At 48.0% G+C, this 18839-nt stretch overlaps 1 protein-coding gene across 2 annotated transcripts in view; it reads left to right on the top strand.

Annotated features, from left to right (window-relative positions):
* Window positions 1–7409, top strand: part of SNX9 (sorting nexin 9) — a 94371-nt gene extending 86962 nt beyond the window's left edge. For both annotated transcript variants that reach the window (XM_081032950.1, XM_081032949.1), the window contains 3 exons: window positions 1800–1914; window positions 3740–3831; window positions 5751–7409. In XM_081032950.1, coding sequence (XP_080889076.1) covers window positions 1800–1914; window positions 3740–3831; window positions 5751–5798 — 255 coding nt within the window. In that variant the 3' untranslated portion in view covers window positions 5799–7409. The remainder of the gene's footprint in view (window positions 1–1799; window positions 1915–3739; window positions 3832–5750) is intronic.
* Window positions 7410–18839: the final 11430 nt, after the last annotated feature.

The raw sequence follows: 18839 nt of genomic DNA, 5'->3' as shown, positions 1-18839 counted from the left end.
TCAGGACCTACACGCACGCCCACCTGACGGGCCCCACATTGCAGCACACTCCTGAGTCAGAAGCTTTCTGGGACCCGCCGGAGGTGCTTGGAGTGTTTAAATAGCAAGGTCCCGTCACATGTTCGGGTATATGAGTAGATTTTAGTCTCTTTCATTATATAAAAAGACTATTTTGAAGGAACTGAAAATATAAAGAGTATTCCTTTATGCACGTAGTTAGGGCAGGTATGCAACAAAATAATCATGGTATTTGAAATTCAAGACGATAATATAAGCTTTCCCTTATCGGTGAGACCCCTGGGCTGCTTGAGCAAGTCCTCAAGTCCCTTCCCTGTCAAGAGAAAATAAGAAAGATATTCTGTCCCTGAGCCTAACGATGTGTTTCTTCATTAAAATTAAAATGCTTAGTGTTGATTTCATATTTACCTGTATTAATAAATGGAAACTATAATTCCCATCAAAAAGATATTTTTTAACTAAATAAAAATTGGTTTAGGGTGTACTCACATTTGGATTCTTGTTGATTTTTTCTCTGTTTCAAACTTGGTGTATTGCCTCAGAATTATGGGTATTTTATCAACTGTAGTACTCTAGGATATCACAATGTACTTGGACTTACTCGCAAACTCTCTCCAAAGGGCTGGGCAGTGATCCTAACAATCTCACATGTGTCCACTTTAGCATTTGGTGTTGTCATTGAAGTATCGTGAAGAGGTGGCATAGGTAAATAAAAGGCTTTGTACAACTTCATAGCTTAATATAAAACTCAGAACTTTTTTTTAGCCATTCATCCATTGATGGACACTTAGGTTGTTTCCATATCCTGTCTGTTGTAAATAATGCCGCAGTGGATATGGGAGTGCACTCTCTCTTTAAGATAGTGATTTTGTTTCCTTCAAATATATACCCAGAAGTGGAATTCCTGAGAAGAGTAGAGCTTAAAGATTCTCATCATAAGAAAAAATTTGTAAACATATGACGATGATGGATGTTAACTAGACTTATTGTGGAGATCACTTCACAGTAGATACATATATCAAATCATGGTGCACACCTTAAGTTAATACAATGTTATATATCGTTAGAGTTCAGTAAAACTGGAAAAAATAAAATTAAAATCTCAGTAAAAGAAAACCTCAGAACAGTTAGCTGGTTGTAGGAAGTCATTCAGAGTTAAGAGTTCTAGACATGGAGTGTCATTTATGCATGAGTGGAATGGGTTTCTTTCCAGACACCGCTCAATAATGGGCACGGTGATGATACTGGAGCAGGAAACACTTGGCCGCTTTTACAGCTACTTCCATCTAAGTATTTAAAATTGATTCGGCATTTCTTACAGAAGTCGCAGTAAAGCTCAAGCTTTCTGATCTGCCCGCCTACTAAGTGCCAGCCTGTAAAACCCTTCACTTAAGTACAGAAGAGACGAGGGTCCTGTGTGTGCCCTGTGCAGGGGCCAGAGCGGCCCTCACCCAAGGTCTAAGCCCACTGACAACCTGTTTTCCTGTAGTGAGCTACTCATATCCTGGCAGTGGCTTATAAATATAGAAGTATCTATTTTGTTGTACCATAAAGAGTGTATTTTAGCTTAATTACATTTTTTCAAGATAGTAACTTTTTTGCTTGCAAGTGCCTTAAAGGAAGTTACATTTAGATACTTTCCCTATGTTCTTATTTTGTGGGGACGTTTTCCTGTCTAATAGCAAGTCAAACATAAAAGATGTTGCATTGTCATATTGTAAACTGATGACTAATCCTTTAGCTTTGTTTTACTGATACCATTTCATTTTTATATTTCGCAGGGAGCAATAGAAAAAGTGAAAGAAAGTGATAAACTGCTTGCAACTAGTAAAATCACCCCACAGGACAAACAGAACATGGTGAAACGCGTGGGCACAATGTCTTATGCATTACAAGGTAAGGTAGGGGCTAATGTGTAACTAGCAGGGATTGTTTTCCCCACAGAAGTTGCTATTCTTCTTGCTGGAGAGAAATTCAAATGTGAACAACAGTTAGATAAATAAGAGCTGATTTAAAATGTCCTCATAAGCCTCTTGTTTACAGGATCCCAGTGTTAATGAAAGTCTGTAATATTTATTTACTCATTCACAAACATTTACCTGACAGCTTGATTAAACTTGCACATTTTTATTATTTCTTGGAGACAGTGAAAATTCCTTTCAAACTTTTCATATCAGCACCTATCATAATGTTCTAGGTTCCCAAATTTAGCATTTAGCAGTCTGTAACCTCCATGCCCCAGGACCACAGAAAACAAAGGGCGTTTGAAGGTAGCATTAGGTATATAGTTTAACTGTTAATAAAAAGAAGATATTAATTTTTACATATTTGATTGTTTTCTGGCACATAGGAGCAGTGAATGGAGTTTTCCTGTTTTGGTAGACGGTTAGAATATTCATGGGCAGAGGAGAAAGGGGAAGAATGTTCTAGTACGAACAAAAGCACACAAAATCATGGTACAGAATTATGTCATTGGCCTTTGGGAATAAAAGGTACTTGCAGGTTGTTGAGGAATAAATGTTGGTAATTGTGGGGGACCTTGAAAGCCAGGCAGAAGAGTGCAGACTTGATGTGGGCATTGAGACGCCATTAAAAGGTTTTAATGAGAAAAAAGCTTAAAGGCTTGCTAGTTGCATGGACTGAGTGGAGGGGCAGACATGAGTCAGTGCAGCCAGAAGAGCACGGCTTCGGCGGCCTGCGACTGAGGACCCGAAGAAGGTGTGGTGCTGGGGGAAGAGAAAGATGCAAGTCTGCAGGCTTTTCCAGGAACAACCTTCAGGACTAGGGAATTCCTGAGAAAAAGAGAACGTGTGGAAAGATTTCCAGAACTAATACAACTAGGGCAGAAACAGGGAGCCCTGACTGCAGATATGGGTTTTGAAGTGTTTGAAATAGGGAATTTGGTACTGAACTTGTATTTGAGGTTATCCAAATAGGTAAATGAGAAGATTTGCACAACTTCAGATAACTTAGTATAAAACAGTTGGCTTTTGGTAGGAATTGATGCCGGCAGTTGGCTTTCTAGTCCTGGAGTATGAGGGAAAAGACAAGTGAGAGGTGATAAGGAGAAGGAGGTGGGAAAGACAGCCTCTCCGGGTTGTGAGGAGGTGAGGGTGGTCCTGACGGACACATTTCCATGAGGGGTTAATTTGCTGAATGGATAACATCCGGCAAAGATGAAGAACTGGCGTCAGCTCCTCTGGCCTGGACCCAGGAGGGGTCTGATGGCCTGGTACTCAGGCAGTAAATCCATTACTAAAGCGGCTGTCCCGCTGTGGCTGCTCATCCGCCCCGCTTTTCAAAGGCACCTCGAGAAGCCTCCCTAGACAGTTGCTGTGCAAGAAGGTACGTGGCCCGGCCCAGCAGGTGTCCCGCTGGGGGCACCATAAACAGAGGAACTAGTCATCTGTAGAGAATACGACCAACTGGGTTCCCTGCTCTCTGTTAGAACAGGAGTCCACATTAGGATGATTTTCTGTATTGGGTTTCATAGTATTTAAGATGCAGATCAACAGAAATCACCTACTGGAAAGTGTTGTTTGCCATGAACTGTTCAAGTTGTTTTTCTAGCCTCTTTATCAAGTGATTTGTCAAGAATTGGCCCTGCCCGAGGCCAGTGAGACCAGGTTCTGTGGGCGACGAGTCGTAGCCAAGCCCCGACAGCAGGTGCTGTCGTTTGGAGTCAGGTGGGGAGTGACTGACGTCTTGCTTTCGGTTGTAGCTGAGATGAATCACTTTCACAGTAACCGGATCTATGACTACAACAGTGTCATCCGCCTGTACCTGGAGCAGCAGGTGCAGTTCTACGAAACGGTAAGGTGGCCTTCCCCCCCGCGAGCTGTGCGCACGTGGGGCGAGAACAGGCTCACGTACGTGGACCATGGAAAGTCGGTCCGTTTGCATGTTGTAAGCCTGCATATTAAACCAAAAGAGGCTAAATACCGAGCAGAGTTTATTTTAATCTTTTAATGACACCCATCTTTTCCTTTTTGAATGACACTCGATTAAAAGGCTTTCTTTTGAAGAAGGAGGGGTACGGATGCTAGTTGGGAGGCCGCGAGAAGTCCTTACTGTGTGGTTGCTTCCCCTCCCCCTCAGCCTCTCTGTGCTCAGGGAACTCTGCTGAATGAGATGAGGTCACCCTGCCACCCCTGCAGGCTCAGCTGGGCAAGGAGCCTGGCACCGCACAGGACGCCACAGGCGGCCTTTGTTTGTGAATAAAGTTTCACAGTGTACCAGAGCAACTGCAGAAAGAAAATGAAAGCGTGAAACCTCAAATATTGTCATTCAGAAAACAGGAATGAAAATGTAAACTTTTGTACCTCTGCACAGTAATTTCATTGTGCACCAGAGTGTACAGAAAACGGACCTGGCACAGCTCTCAAGACAGGTTCTGTCACTTTAGAATGGACCATGTCTCGGCTGCCATGTTTCTTACTGAGTTCTCCACTGTTCCCTCGGCATCGTCTCATGTATGTTCACGGTGACACAGGCAAGCCCCAGACTCATGTCCATGCATGTGTCATCTCTGGAGTGGACACGACGGGAGTGTCCGTCTCCGAGCAGCTTCTGGAAAGGGCGCTGTGACTTGTGTGCTTATGCGTATTGTCAGTGGCGTGTTGGAAGCAGTTGGTTTTGGAGACCAGTCCACAAAAGGAAGCCTGGGAAGCCCTGTTGTCCCTCACAGGCGGTGCCTGTGCTCTCTGCTGCACACTTTTTATTCATTGGTTCCATTGCCTGGTTGCCTTTTGCATGTGTTAGAACAGCAGATACATGTGTTCTGTGGGAGAAAGTGACTGGAGGGCAAGTCTTGAAATTCTGATAATTTTGATTTGTTAAATAATTCTCAATCCCAAGTGAGATTTAATTATTAATGACATTGTAATTCAAAATAGGAAGCTACCAGGGGTGCCAAAAGAATTATACCCATTTTAAGAGATGTAATCTATGCTCAAGCAGTAGTTCGCCGTGATCAGAAGTGTCTGGACGCTGATGGGAACCACTTTGAGCCCCTTTTGTAACTGCAGAAGTCAAATGACTTGTATTCATCTTTTGTTATCGGTATATATTGAGTATTAACAATTTTAATACAGTTTTCCTTTCCTAAAATGTGTATACATTTTTTGGCACCCTCTGTATGTATGTAATCACTATCTTTGTTAGACCTAACATAAGTTTTATGAGAAAATAACCCTTAAATTGTTAAAATTTGCATATTTTGTCATGGAGCAAACAGGTATTGTATCCTAAGCACTTATTCCAAATGCCTAGGGTGCAAGGATGACTGAGGCATCTGTGTTCTCAGGGAGACATAGGCACGGCATCATACCTGCAGTGGGAGCTTTCTGAGGAAGGTGCGTACTGCCTGCCCGCTGTAGTGCAGCGGGCGTGACAGGAAGGGTCTCAGGAGCCCATGGGGGTCCAGGAAGACTGAATACAGCAATCACGAAGACCGACCCTCCTGCCTCACTGCAGGAAAAGCGGACAGTCTGGAAATGCTGCTCCACAGAGAAGCTGGGGCTGTGCTGTAGGACGGCTCAGAGGCTTCCTGCGAGCTGGGGGTTTCAGCAGGCCTTGGCCTGGAAGCTGGCCTGGTGCCGGAAGAGACTCGCTGCATAGACCCACGTATTGAACTTGTTACAATGTTTAACTCATAAGAAATGGAAACAATAGAACACTATGAAGTCTTAATGGGAGTGTAATCTCAGATTTTTTTTTGTTTTCTTCACCAGATTGCAGAAAAGCTGAGGCAGGCCCTCGGCCGCTTCCCGGCTATGTAGAACAGAACGGAACATGAAGAAAACTCCGAAGTGCTTCTTTCTGACTTGGGGCAATGCAATTTAATTTTTTTTTCCCCATCCTCCAAAAAAAATAAAAAGGAAAGAAAGGATGAAAACCAAAAAGGAAAAGAGTTGCAAAAAACTGTTTGCTTTACCAGCTCAAATGCATCAGTGATGTACTCTTTTTATCATTTCTACATCCATTATTTAAACCAATGGAAATTATCTCTATTTTGGGGATGTACTTGAAATGATCAGAATTTTGAGTGGAAAATTAGACGTTTGTCCCACTGATGTTTTACACAAAATTGTAATTTATAAGTCACCCACAGTTTTCCAAGTCTTACCCAATGTCAGGTAATTACTAATTGCTTTCTTAAAAATATGAAATATGCCAGAATAAAAACATATATATGTTTGTATATTTTTATAATTTTCAATCCTTTGGGATTCCTGTCTTTTTCGGGAAATCTACATGCCTTTTACCGACGTATTTATGACTCAAGTGCTTACTTTTTCAGGAGAGAAAGCCAAGAGGGGCTCCTGGGGCTGCCGGCACCCTCCTTTGCGTGTCAGTGGGCTTCACTGTCCCGCAGAGGACACCTGGTGATCAGGTGCCCAGGCCCGCCCCCCCACCCACCCTTGCCCCCTACCCCCACACCCCCACCCCCCGGGAGTGTCTGGTGGTGTCTTCCGTGAGGAGTGCCTTCTCGCACTTCCTTCCTAAGTATGGCAAGCTTGATGCCAAAACGAATGAGGGTGAGGATGTTTTTCAGATGCTCTGTGCTCACCCCTGTGCTCAGGAAGGACAGACTCGCCCCTGCAAAGCTTCTCACCTGGTTTCAGTCCGCAGCTGCCCAGGCAGACGTAAGAGAACTGCCAGGGAGAGAGCGATTTGCCTCTTGATTTGGGTTGTAGACGAGTGGGCCAGTTGGTATTGTCTGAAAGGGGGAAAAACAGTTTCATAAACCCCTCCCATCCCCACCAAATGGAAAAGCCTAGGGACTGACCAGGGTGGCCGTCGGAATAACGTGCAGTAACCCCAGAGCTGTCATGTTTAAGAAAAACTACAGTGATGTTCTTCCTGACTAACCGAAACTTCAGGCAGAACTTTCCAGGTCACTAGTACTAAAGTTAATGTCATAATGCACAGCAGAATCTGTAGACCATCAGCTTTAAATCGGAACACTCAGACACTGTCTTACTCCTACAGACGTGTATTTCCATCTCCCACAGTTGCCTTACTAATTATTATCTTCACTGCTTTCATTTATCTGACCTGATAATTATATTACAGAAAATGGAAAGTTTGGGCCAGCACCAATAAAGTGAAACCAAAAAATAAGTAGAAGAGGAAATCAGATAAACATGAATATAAGAACTTGTTGTTCTTTAATATCACGGGTTTTTGTTAATGTTTTATAAGGAATTTTCCCTACTTGATTTTTCTTTTATAAAATCTCATAGAACAGTGTTTATGATACAGCCATTTAATATATGTACAAATTGTAAAGAATATGTATAAATGTTTTACACAAATGTAAGAGCATGTAGAAGCCAACATATAAATTGTTTTAAAAAACTGTACAGTAAATTCTCAAAGCACTTTTTAAAAACACTTTTTGGTGTTTGTGTGATTTCTTTTTTTCTTCTTTTTTTTGATAATTGCTTCTTGTTGCCAGCTGCTGAAAATAGTCCCCGTGGTGCCATAGACACAGTCAGGAAGAGAAGATAGTGCAGTCGGAGTGGGGACCATGGGCATTGGGGCCACATCTCCCTGTGACCTTCTGAGCCTCGGGCCAGGTCACTTGTGTGCCACTTCCCTCTGGTGGTGGAGTGAGTGCTGCTGTGCCCGCCCACCTGCATGGCCCGATGCGTCAGGTAACACGAGTTCACGGTGGGCGCTCAGGTTGCATGGTCAGGGGTGGCCCACGGTTAAGTGTTCAGTCTCCACTGAGGCCCAGGAGCAGGCCAAGAGCTGTTCCTCACAGGGAGGGTGGTTCTCTGCAGAGGGTGGCAGGGCTGTGCCCCTGGGTCCTGAAGGCCTGCTCTCAGATGAACCCCCGGGGCCTGCAGAGGCTCCACACAGCGTCCCGATCTGTCACTGCCACTTCGGGCACAGGGGTCTGCGGATCACGTGGCCCCAGCAGTGGAGCAGCTGGCAAGGCAGCCCCGGCAGCTGCAGAGCCTCCGCTCGTTCCGGGACCCACACCAAACACCTGGGCACCCTGTCAAGCAGACACATAAAATTGCCCACCACATTCCATGTCTGTCTCCCATTTATTCTGCTTTCATTGGTATGAGGAAGGGGCCAGGAAAATGAAAAGTCTCAGAGGAGATGACACAAGCATGGGATACCCAAAGCAATGCCAGCTGACAGAGCCAGGAAAAGTAACGGGAATTTGAAAAAAAGTAAAAGAGTATCCATTGGATGTTGATACTTGGAAGTTTCTCTTTCAAGTGGAAAATGTTAATGACCTAGTGTATATTTTATTCTCTCCGGGTTCAAACACATGGTTCTTTGATAAGTTGATGTTCTGATTTTTAATTGTATCGACTGTTAGGTATCACAGAAGAGCTAAAGTTGGGGACTAATGTACAATTTTTACAGATCTTAAGAATATAGAAATAGTGGCTAAGTATTTGGACAGAAGATGGGGAATCGTGGGCGACAGGAGAAACTCTGGCCAAAATGCAACACTTGAAACAGGAAGTAGGATCCGAGCTGTGAAGGTTCTCTGGGGGTGTGATTATGAGTGACATTTACTCTAAAATTACATTTCAACAAAATGAGCTTGTATTATAATTCAAAAACCATTTGCACTATTAGAACAATTTAGTTTCCCGAATCATCTGTTCACTGGACGTTCAGTAGTGCCGACTGAGCTGGGCACTGATTCCCTCTCCACATACAGACCTCAGCTGTGCCATTTGGTTCAGCCCGTGACGTGGGACTCATCAGGAGTTTGAGGACCTTCCTCCAATGAAGAAACCCTTGGTCGTGTAAAGCGATCTGAATTGAGAGTTGGAACCCTGGGCTCTGGTTGCAAGTCACATATGCTCTCCAGACCTCAGTCCCCTCATCCAGAGTGCCAGGACAAAAACAGATGTGTCCTCAAGCCCTTCCCAGGAACAGAGAGCAGGACTGGGACTCAGGCCCCTGGACCCCTGGCTTCAGTTGGGACGGCCCCTTTAGGACAGCCACCCTGGGACTGCCTCCCACGTGACCCCTATGGGACAGTCCCAGTGAGTTTAAGGGCAGAGCAGGGTGTGTCCCAAACCTTTCTGCTTTCGTCACTTGTCACCACTGCCAATTCAAAAGTAGGACCTGGCCCCCAGGTTACACCGGTGCCCCAGGCCCATCTCACCTGGCAGGAGATGAAAGTGAGCTGAAGAGCACGTGCTGTCCAGGGCAAATGGGAGCACCCTCTTTCCTACACGCCTTTGATCTCAAAATGACCAGCAGGCATGATTGGGCCCCTCGGCAATGAGTGAAGTGAGGTGTGACCGCCACCTCTCTTCTGTAATAATCATTGTCACTTCACAAATGGGGAAATTGAAGTCCAGGAGTGGCACCCCTTCGTTCCAGGCCTCCCAAGCATCAGTATTCCTGGATCTCCTTTACCTTGACAAACTGTGACCCGTTACAAAGCACCAGCCTGTCCTGACTGCCGTAGTCCCTCTTTCGTGACTGAGCCAGAGGACGCATTCAACCTGACCCCAGACAGGTGTCTAACAATACGTTACCTTAGTGAAGCGGAGTATTTGAAAATGGACCATTTGGAAAACTGTCAAGCCACAGGAGGAAGCAAAACAAAACAAAACTTTACCAAAGCAAACCATTTTTGTGAGATTGAACTCTTTTGTCAATGTGTTTAAATCACTTCCAGGTGGATGGATCCACTGCAGTCCAGAAGGTCTAATTCCTCCCGTGCCACACAGGAAATGGAAGGGAACACGTGTTAGCATGGATGGGTATATTTCTGCAACAGGACAATCCATCCAGGAGACTAGTTTTTCTTGGAGGAGCCCTCAGTTCATCATCCTCTTCTTTTGAGTGATGTCAACTCCTAGTGTGCTTGGAAATGTCTTTGTCGTTAAGACTTATTTCCCAACCACCCTTAGAGGTACTTTGTTACCAGCTTCTTCTAACTTGCTTCGTAAGTAGGAATTGTTGGCCTATGGTTCATATAGGACTGGAGTGTGTGTATCAGTGAATCACATGCGATTACAGGTAAATTATCTATGTGCTCATTCTCCGTGTTTCTCCGAGGAAACGGTAACGGTTTGTCACCAGATTCTGAAAGGTATGGGCGACTTGTTAAGGTCACTGGAAAGACAACATCAGTTTGCTCACCTAACCACCCATCTCATGTTTCGTCAACCGCATCCTGTTCTTTTTCTTGTAATTGCTTCTCCTCTTTCTTTTTATAACAAACGAACTGAAGGCATGTCCTGACGAGGGAGGGAGGAATAATTTCACAAGTGGATGGGAGGTTCGTTTCCAGTTAGTCCTCAAAGCTTCTCAGCTGTCTGAGCGAGACACAGTGTTTTAGTCTGTGCTGTCACTATGAAAAGCACCCGGGACGCTCTTTGTGCTCAGAACAGCTGTGGCAAGTGACACGGGGCAAAGATGTACTCTCACCCTTTGGCCAAAGGAGGGAGAAAGGGGAAGGGGCTGAGACTTGAGGAAGGTGAGCAACTCCTTCCTCTGAAGAGCTGTGTCCCATCAGAGCTGATCTCCCTGTGCAGCTCAGTGTAAAGTTTCACATTTTGTATGAAGGGTTTTGGAAAGAATGGGAAAAGGTGTGGCAGAGAGAATGAAAAGAGAGGGTAGAGACAATTGTGAATATGTCCTCACTACTTCCTAAAGAGCCTTGGCACTGAGAGGCAGAGAAAGCTTATTTAACTAATTATGAGCAAGCCTTCCGGATGTAAAGAGAGTGAGAAAAATCTGGCTGTCTAGTCAATATTATTGTCTAAATAAATATGTGCAGGCACCGGTGGTCTGCTGGGCCTTGGAGGCAGGAAGGAATTCAAGCTTGAAAACAGCTCTGTAACTGAAGACGCTCGGCTCGCTCGAGGAGGCTTAGCTGGAGCCAGGCGTGGCGTCATCCCAGTTTTCCAATGTATAGTATGTTTAAAAACACAAATTATAAGACATTTTTATAGTACAAAAGCCATGTCCTCATTGAGAATCAAACAGAGCACCTCTTTTAACAAGGGATTCTTCAGGACGCTATAAAAGTGAAGGCTCCTAAGATGGATATGAGCCAAGTGACCTGGGGTAACACTTCCCTTTTGATTTTTATTGTGCTCATAAACTCTAGGTAGCCCTCTTTTAGTTATCGTTTTTGGTGCGTCTTACATGGATTTATGTTCAGTTTTGAGGTTTAAACAGACGTACAGCTTGATCTGCAAGAATGCTGTAATATTTTTTCACCTGCTGTCAGCTTTTTATTACACTCTACCTTTTTCTTTCATACTCCCTGTAGAAATATGTCCGTGGGTACACTGACAAGTTGGTCTTCTGTTTCTAGAGCTGTGCTGGAAATTCCAGTGATCTGTGCCTTAGTCAGCACAGGAGGAAAACCATGTTAGCCTGCCGAATTCGTCAGCAACACAGTTCAAAAACCAGTTCTCTCAAATACATAAAATGTGAAACCAGAGAGGCAGGGTGGCCCTCAGAAAAGACACTGAGTGACAAGTTTGGAGACCTGGTGTCAATAGTAAGTCCTGTCAGGGCTTTGGTATTCTGAACAAGTCAGAAGCCATTCCTGTCCTTTCCACTTCACCAGGCTCACCTGCAGAGGAGAAAAATGAAGCATGGAAAAAAATGAAAATAATTTGTAACTGTTTCTAAGGCAACATTAAGCCATTAAGCCCAATGCTAAAAGAACAACAGTGATTATCAGCTGCTGGCTGTGAAAGACGTGGCAGACACTGCCCGTCGTCCAACCCAAACCCATTCGTTCCCATCCTGTTTCTCACTTGTCCATCTTACGTGGAGAGACTAGATAAGTGGGCGGACAGTGGCCAAGAGGCACCGCTGTTTCTGCAGTGAGTGACACCAGAGAACCAGAAAGGAACGTGCTTTCCTCCTTACAGTAAGTGTCAGCTCGCTCAGATGGGCAGCCCTGTTTTCCTGGGCTCTCAGCTGCCTACAATCGAGAACCCTGAGCCAGCGTCCATGAATTAATCTCATTAACCTCATCATCCAGCCTTTTCTGAAGACTGCAGCTGCTCGAGGGTTGTTGCGTTACTTTGTGCATCAGTATATCGACTAGACTGTGGGACGGAGAGGCAGCGGCAGGTGTCATCTGCGCTGCGTTTGCCCAGGGTCTACGTAGGAGGCTCACTTTCCCGGCCAGCTCCAAGCAGGTATCCACACGTCTTCGTTCCTCCACTCAGCAAGGATTCATTGAATGCCAGGCGCTGGGTGCCCAGCAGTACCTACAGAGACATGGCTCGGGCCTCACAGAGCCAGTGGGACTGAGGCATAGGGAGTGATGGCTAACACTTACGTGGTACCCACTGCGGGCCAGGCACTGCTCCACGTGACATTGATCAAAGATCAATGAACTTAATTCTCACATCTTCTCCATATAAGACATGAGGAATCTGAGGCACCAAGAAGGTCGCCCCGCGTGGAAAGGGCAGGTCCAGGACTCAGCCCCAGCCCATCCAGTTCCAGGTTCCTTGCACTGAATTCCTACTCAATTCTGTCTGACTGAGGGCGACAAAGGAAAGCACAGATGCTTGAAGGGCTCAAAGAGGGAAAAGAATGTGGTGGGGAAACAGTGTGGTCAAATCCCTCTGTGGAGTCAAGTGTAGGTGAAGAAAGCAAGCTGAGAAGGACCCAGTCAGTGGACGATGGCACCTTGAGTTGGGGCTCGGTGTAGTCACGGGACCACGTGAGGGGTACATGCCTGGAACTCAGGGAGGAGGGGAGAATGGAGGCAGGTGAGTGGGAGGACAGCAGGAGCAGGAGGGGGCCGACCCAAGTGCCATCAGAATCTGTGACGGGGGTGAATGACTCACTCCACATGCTGTCTAATGGAGAGAGGAAGCAGGAGGACTGTTACTGCCTGAGTAACAGGCTGGTCTTAGTAGTCAGGAGGAGAGATGGGCCTGGGCGAGGTTTCCCTGTGTTTGGCGTAGCGTTGATAGTCAGGTCTGCATGAACAGCTCCAGCTTGCTTCTAGCAGCTCTAAACACTGCTGGACAAAGCCCACAATCTTACAGACCGGCTTCGTTTTAAGTTCATGATCTCTGAGAAGGGCTGCAGTGAGAGGGTGGAGGGAAGGGACACCAGGGCATGTTGTACCCTGCTGGGACTGATCCAGGAGAGGGAGAGATGGGTGACGTGGGACAGTGGGGAGAAGGGAAGGAACAAAGTCCTTGGGGAGGGAAGATGGGCCGGGTGTGGAGGGACCATCACCGCCGGGAAGATTACGTGGTAGATTGGGTGACAGAAGATGAGGGCTCCTCTCTCAGGGAAGTATGAGGTCGGGATGGAGGGGGTGGAATGTGTGATGAAGGAGCAGATGGTTAAAATAATTGTCTCAGAGAAAATGAGTTTCACCAGACAACTGTCCTGGATTAATAGGCAGTTAAGCTCTGAGATGATGAGGTTAAAATTCACAGGCATCATAGAACCCAGCTGTGGTCTTGAAATTCCTTTTTCCACCAAAAAGAATCAGGGCGTCTTGGAGAAATGACTAATTCCACGTCTTAGGAGCAGAAAATGTACAAGATAAGCCCAATACTGGCATACGAGAAGGCCAGGAGCCGATCAAAGACTACTGGGGTCGTGTCAAGGGGACCAGCAGCTGATCAAAGAGGTTCCCACTGGCTGAAGAAGGAACATTTGGAGCATCAGTAAGGCTAATACAGTAATGGACTGGAAAACATCAAACATGTTCAATATGGATTCAAAACGAACACAAAAAACCGAAACTAATTGATGAAAACTCTTATTAAGATAACAAATTTAGGTCATAATTAGTTGTCCATTTAAGGAATCTCTTTTAAGGAAAACACAAAGGTCCCTGAAGTGGAAGGACACAGAAAATCAGCGTGGCGTCACCTCCACAATGCTCCATGTGACTCACAGCCTTGTTGGAGAACATGTCCAACGTGGTCCCCACATTTTCAGAAGTGGGGGAACTGGACAACAGTCTAAGAAAAGCGACCAGTGGATCAGAGCGAAGGAGAGGAGGCACGAGGAGTGGTCACAGGAACGTGCCATGTCACCAGCAGAAGGTAAGGGGGCTCAGGACCACTGTCTCAATCTTACTGCATGGTTTATTAATCGATAACTGGGTCCTCGAGGACCTCTGTACAGTGTACAGAGGACCAAGCAAGAAAAAAGCCGTTAAAAAGAACAACCTGCACCCCCACCCGTCCTCTAAAATTGATCTCATCAGGGCAGCCATGACTCCACATGGCCAGACCCTCTTCATCCTACAGGACCCATGTCAGCCTATGCCATCGTTGATGCCACTCCTTGAGACGTGACCTTCCCTTGCATTCCAGGACACTAACTGCCAGCTGTCCTCCTGCCTCACCAGCGTCTCCTCCCCCCAGCACACAGGTCAGAGCACCCTGGGGCTCAGGCTGCAGTCGCTGCTTTCTGACCATTGCTCAGCACTCGGTGAAGCCATCCAGGCCCAAGGCTTTAAACCAGCGGGTTGCTGACGGCCTCCATATTTGCATCGCTGCTCAGGACGACTAGTTCACGGCTCACAGTCACCAGCCAGGTGTGACAGCAGGTACAGGGGAGCTGCAGGGGAGGGAGGCAGTCCTTCTCCCAGTGCTGGAACGCTGCTGCCGGATGAAGGGAGCTGCCTGGCCCAAGGTTAGGCCCTCCTTGGAGGCAGAGGCTGGTCGATGCATTCAGGTTGCCTCTGGGGCCACCCCTCTCCAGGGGTCCTGAGGGGTCACGGGCCATGTGGCAGCTCAATGTCTGCATCCTCCCTCGGGTGGCCTTGGGCCTGAGAGCTCTCCCCACTCCACCTCCTGTGTGCAGGGCCCCCGCTCAGACTCTGTCCACAGGGAACCAAACCGACAACCAGGTGAAGCCAGCAGTGGTCAGACCCTGGAGAGATTCTGAAGGTAGAACCTCAGGATTGAGACATTCTTCTCCTTTCGCAAAGAAGAACCAGACGTGATCAGCCGAGGCTGGCCGAACTCTAGGATCCCATCATCTCTCCGGGGCCCAGGGACCTGAATACGACTGGCAGACACCCCACACCCGAGCAGAGTTCTGGGCCTTTCCTGCTCTCTCCACTCCTGCTCCCGCTCCTGTTCTGTTTTCCTTACTGACGGTTCACCAAGGGCCAGGCCCCCGGAAGGATGGCGCCTCCTCCTCCCTCCACTGGCCCTGTCCCTTCGCCTCCTCCTTGTTGTCTCCACACCCACCTTCCTTTCTCTGTCCAGAGACAGGCGCCTCCTTTCCACGCAGCATCTTTAACTCTCCTTCCCGTGCTTTTGCTGCTAGCCTCTGACATGTGCAGGCCTGGCCCCTCTTAGGACAGTCTCGGCTGTCCCCTCTGCCTGCCATCTGTATATTTTGTGTTTCTCCCAGCCGAGCTTCAGAATTAGCAGATGACGCTTCCTGGCTGAATTTCTTCCTTAATTCTTTGCAAGCTGACTTTTTTGCCCAGCCCTCTAATAAAACTGCCCACTCAAAGGTCACCATTACCTTCTTATCAAACCATGGTTCTTTTCTGAGTCCTTAGTCTTAGAGACCTTTCTGAGGTTTTCAAACCACTGACCACTCACTGCTTCCAGAACATTCTGCACCCCACACTTGATCCTCCCAAACCCCTCAGGCTACTTCTTTCTAGGCTTTTCCTCCAGTCCCTCCCACCTCAGACACCAGCCTTCTCCTCCTGCCTGTCTCCACTCCCCTTCAGAGAGCTGCTCGCCTCACAGCCTCCATTCTTCATTTCTGGCCCTTCCCATTGTGTGTCCTTTTTCCTCTTAAACTCGGCACAACGGAAACCGTTCCCACTTCCCCACCCCCAGTTCCTGTCCTGTTCACACCAGCCTCCTCTCCAGGTCTCCTGTCTCTGTTGATGACACCATGCTGTCCAACTCTCGAAACGCTCCCTTCTGACTCCTCCGCGCCCTTTTTGTCTTTCATGCAATCAGGGGCCACACACAGCCTTTCACCGATTGCACAGCTCTCCCCAATTTCTCTCTCTGCTTTGATCTTGCTGGGCTCCCTGGCCCCGCAAGTCCTGACTGACTCCCCACCCCACAGCCAAGTTAGCCAAATTGAATTTCCTGCAGTGGCCTCCTCTGGGAGTGGACAGGGCTGATGGAGTTGGCCTTTCCTTCCTTCTTCACCTCTTTCCCTCCAATCATAGGTCTCTAGGAGCTCTACATCTCAGGGGTAGAATGTCCCCAGACTTTCCCCACTAAGATGGGTCCACTTGTTTTCCCATGTTCCACTCATGGTCAGGTGTCAGAGCTGACCTTTTTCTCAAATATCGCAAGATCACTTCCTTTCTCCATCTGCTAAACGTGCCAGTGCCCAGTGACCCTCAGCCTATCAAGGAAGACCCAGCAGGCTCTTGGCTCATCCCGCTAATTCTCAGAGAAAGGAGAACAGCCGCCGGAGTTCACTGAATCTAAGGTGCACACTGTAACATTGCTGGAATCAGGGCTCAGCTAACAATTTAATGAAATCGTTTAATTGGCAGTGTTTTTTCTTCCTCAGTGGTAGATAAAATGGTGATTCGTCTTACAATTGATGTCTTAAGTTCTATAAGCTGTAAAGCTCAAGTGCTGGTCTTTTTTGTTTTGTTTCAGGTGTACAAAACAATGTAATAGTCAGACATTTATACCCCTCACAAAGTGATCACCTCCCTCCCCCTTGTATACAGCTGTTACAATTCCATTGACTCTATTCCCTATGCTGTACTCCACATCCTGTGACTATGTATATATAAAAGTATAGTTGACATTCATTATTTTTCAGCTTCAGGTGTACAGTACAGTGGTCAGGCACCTACTGCTGGTCTTGATTATAGGAAAATATCTAAAATATGTACAGCATGCCACTGTGCTTTACATTATGTGATATAGTATGTGATTTATATTATGAGCTTTATATTATGTGATGGTAGGAAAGGCAGGAAAGAGGAGGAAAGACGAAATTAAAAAAGACTTGGTCCCCTTCCTAAGATTGTATACCTAATTTGTGAAAGAGGGCTAAGAAGAAAGAAATATAAAAACACTTTTCAAGCATCACATGTTAAGTGAGAGCTGAAATGTCCATCTGTGGATCTGAGGGTATAGAAATGCTATTATCTGAACCTCAGCATTCGAGGAAGGCTTCCTGGAAGAAGTGAGCTTGGAATTTAAAAGGAAAGGAAAAGAGGGCCAAAGGCTACTCTACTTCACTTATTGGGCACGCTGTTCTCATGAGGAAGTAATATGTCCATTTTACAGAGAAAGCAACTGTTGGACAGCTTATGAGCTTCATACCTGGGATACCCACCACTTCATAACTTGAATTTGTGAGCAAGGCGGCAAAAGGCTCAAGATGATTTGAATGTCTGCCTGATGTTTACATTTTTACTGTAAATGTACTACAAATCATCAATTGGGAGACTGTCCACAGAGGATTGAATATCTCGTCTTTCTTGGTCATTCCCAAATGTCTACGAGGGCATAGAGTCCTGCTTGGTACTGGGGGCTGTGCTCCTTCTGGAACATGCCCAGAAGACAAACAGCTTGACCCACAGTCTTCTCAGTGTGAGCAGAATGGAGTAAGGAAGAACCAGGCTGGTTTGGGGGCCTGCTGGAAGCACCCTGACGGAGGTCTCTGGGGGCTGGCTATCCACACACGCCATTACAAGAGAAGGAAATGAAACATCCAAACCCACCCAGAGGGCCATTGCAGGCGAGCCCTCTCCCCTATGCTCCTCCCCTTGAGTCCTGACATTGGGGACAGAGCCCAGTGCCAGGAGGGGCCCTGCCTCCCTTTCCTTAGCTCAGAGGTCATCCTGGGATGGGCCACCTACTCCAGTGGTCGGTGCACAGATATGCGCTGGTGTCCACACGCGTGATCACAAACTGGCTTGTTCTGCTATTTGCCCTTAAGTCAGGGATTGTGCTCAACAGAATGGGAGGAGGGTTTGCCAAGCTGGAAGCCAAAGGGCCCAGGCAGGGAGAGGGCGAAGAGCCCCCTCGCTCCCGCCCCCACCAGAACCTCCCAAGCTTTCAGCCCTAAGTCTTGTGACCCCGCACCGGTCCTGCAAAGGCGGCGAGGGTGGCGGTGGGGACAGGTGCTGGCCGGTGAGGAAAGCTGGCTCAGAGACGTCAAGGGCGCGTGGTGAGTGGTCACATACGTAGTGGTCTCCGCTCTCTCCGAGACCACGCACCCTTGAGCTCCCGAATTTCTGCTGGACGTGGACCGTGGACCGCAGGACCCTCACGTACAACAAAACGAGCAAAAGGCGACAATTCTGGAACACTGTCCACCCGCGAGGCACCAAGGAGGGACCGTGACTAATCCCGCGTCACCCGCAGGGCCACTGAGGCACAGCGAGTGGAAGCGACGGGTCCGGGGTCGCGGAGGCGGACGGAGGGGGCGCCCGCGGGGCCCGGCTGCCCATATAAGGCCGGCGTCCGCGCGGCTCTCGGGTCGTGGGGCGCCCGCGGCCGGCCGCCTCCTCCGCGCCGAGGAATGCGCGGAATCTCCCTGCCGAGCGACCGCCCTCCGCGGCAGGACGGCCCCTCGGCACCCGGCTGCGCCGCGGTCGGGCCCCGGGACGCAGGAGCCGGCGCCGCGCCCCCCGGGCCCCTCGGAGCCGCGCCCGGCCGGGCCTGGGGCGCGTGGGCAGCCGCCTCGCCGCTGGGGGGAGCGCTGGGCCGGGCGGCCGCGCGCCCTCACCTGCCCGGGCGGCGCCGCGAGAGCCGGGGAGGGGGAGGGGGGAGGGGGGAGGGGGGGGAGGGGGAAGGGGAGGGGGAGGGGAGGAGCCTGCGCCGGGGAGGAGCCTGCGCCGGGGAGGAGCCTGCGCCGGG

This window comes from Rhinolophus hipposideros (genome assembly GCF_964194185.1).
Source record: "Rhinolophus hipposideros genome assembly, chromosome: 3".
Lineage (NCBI taxonomy): Eukaryota > Metazoa > Chordata > Mammalia > Chiroptera > Rhinolophidae > Rhinolophus > Rhinolophus hipposideros.
Note: the sequence above shows the minus strand (reverse complement) of the source record. Positions and strands in the feature narration are given on the sequence as shown.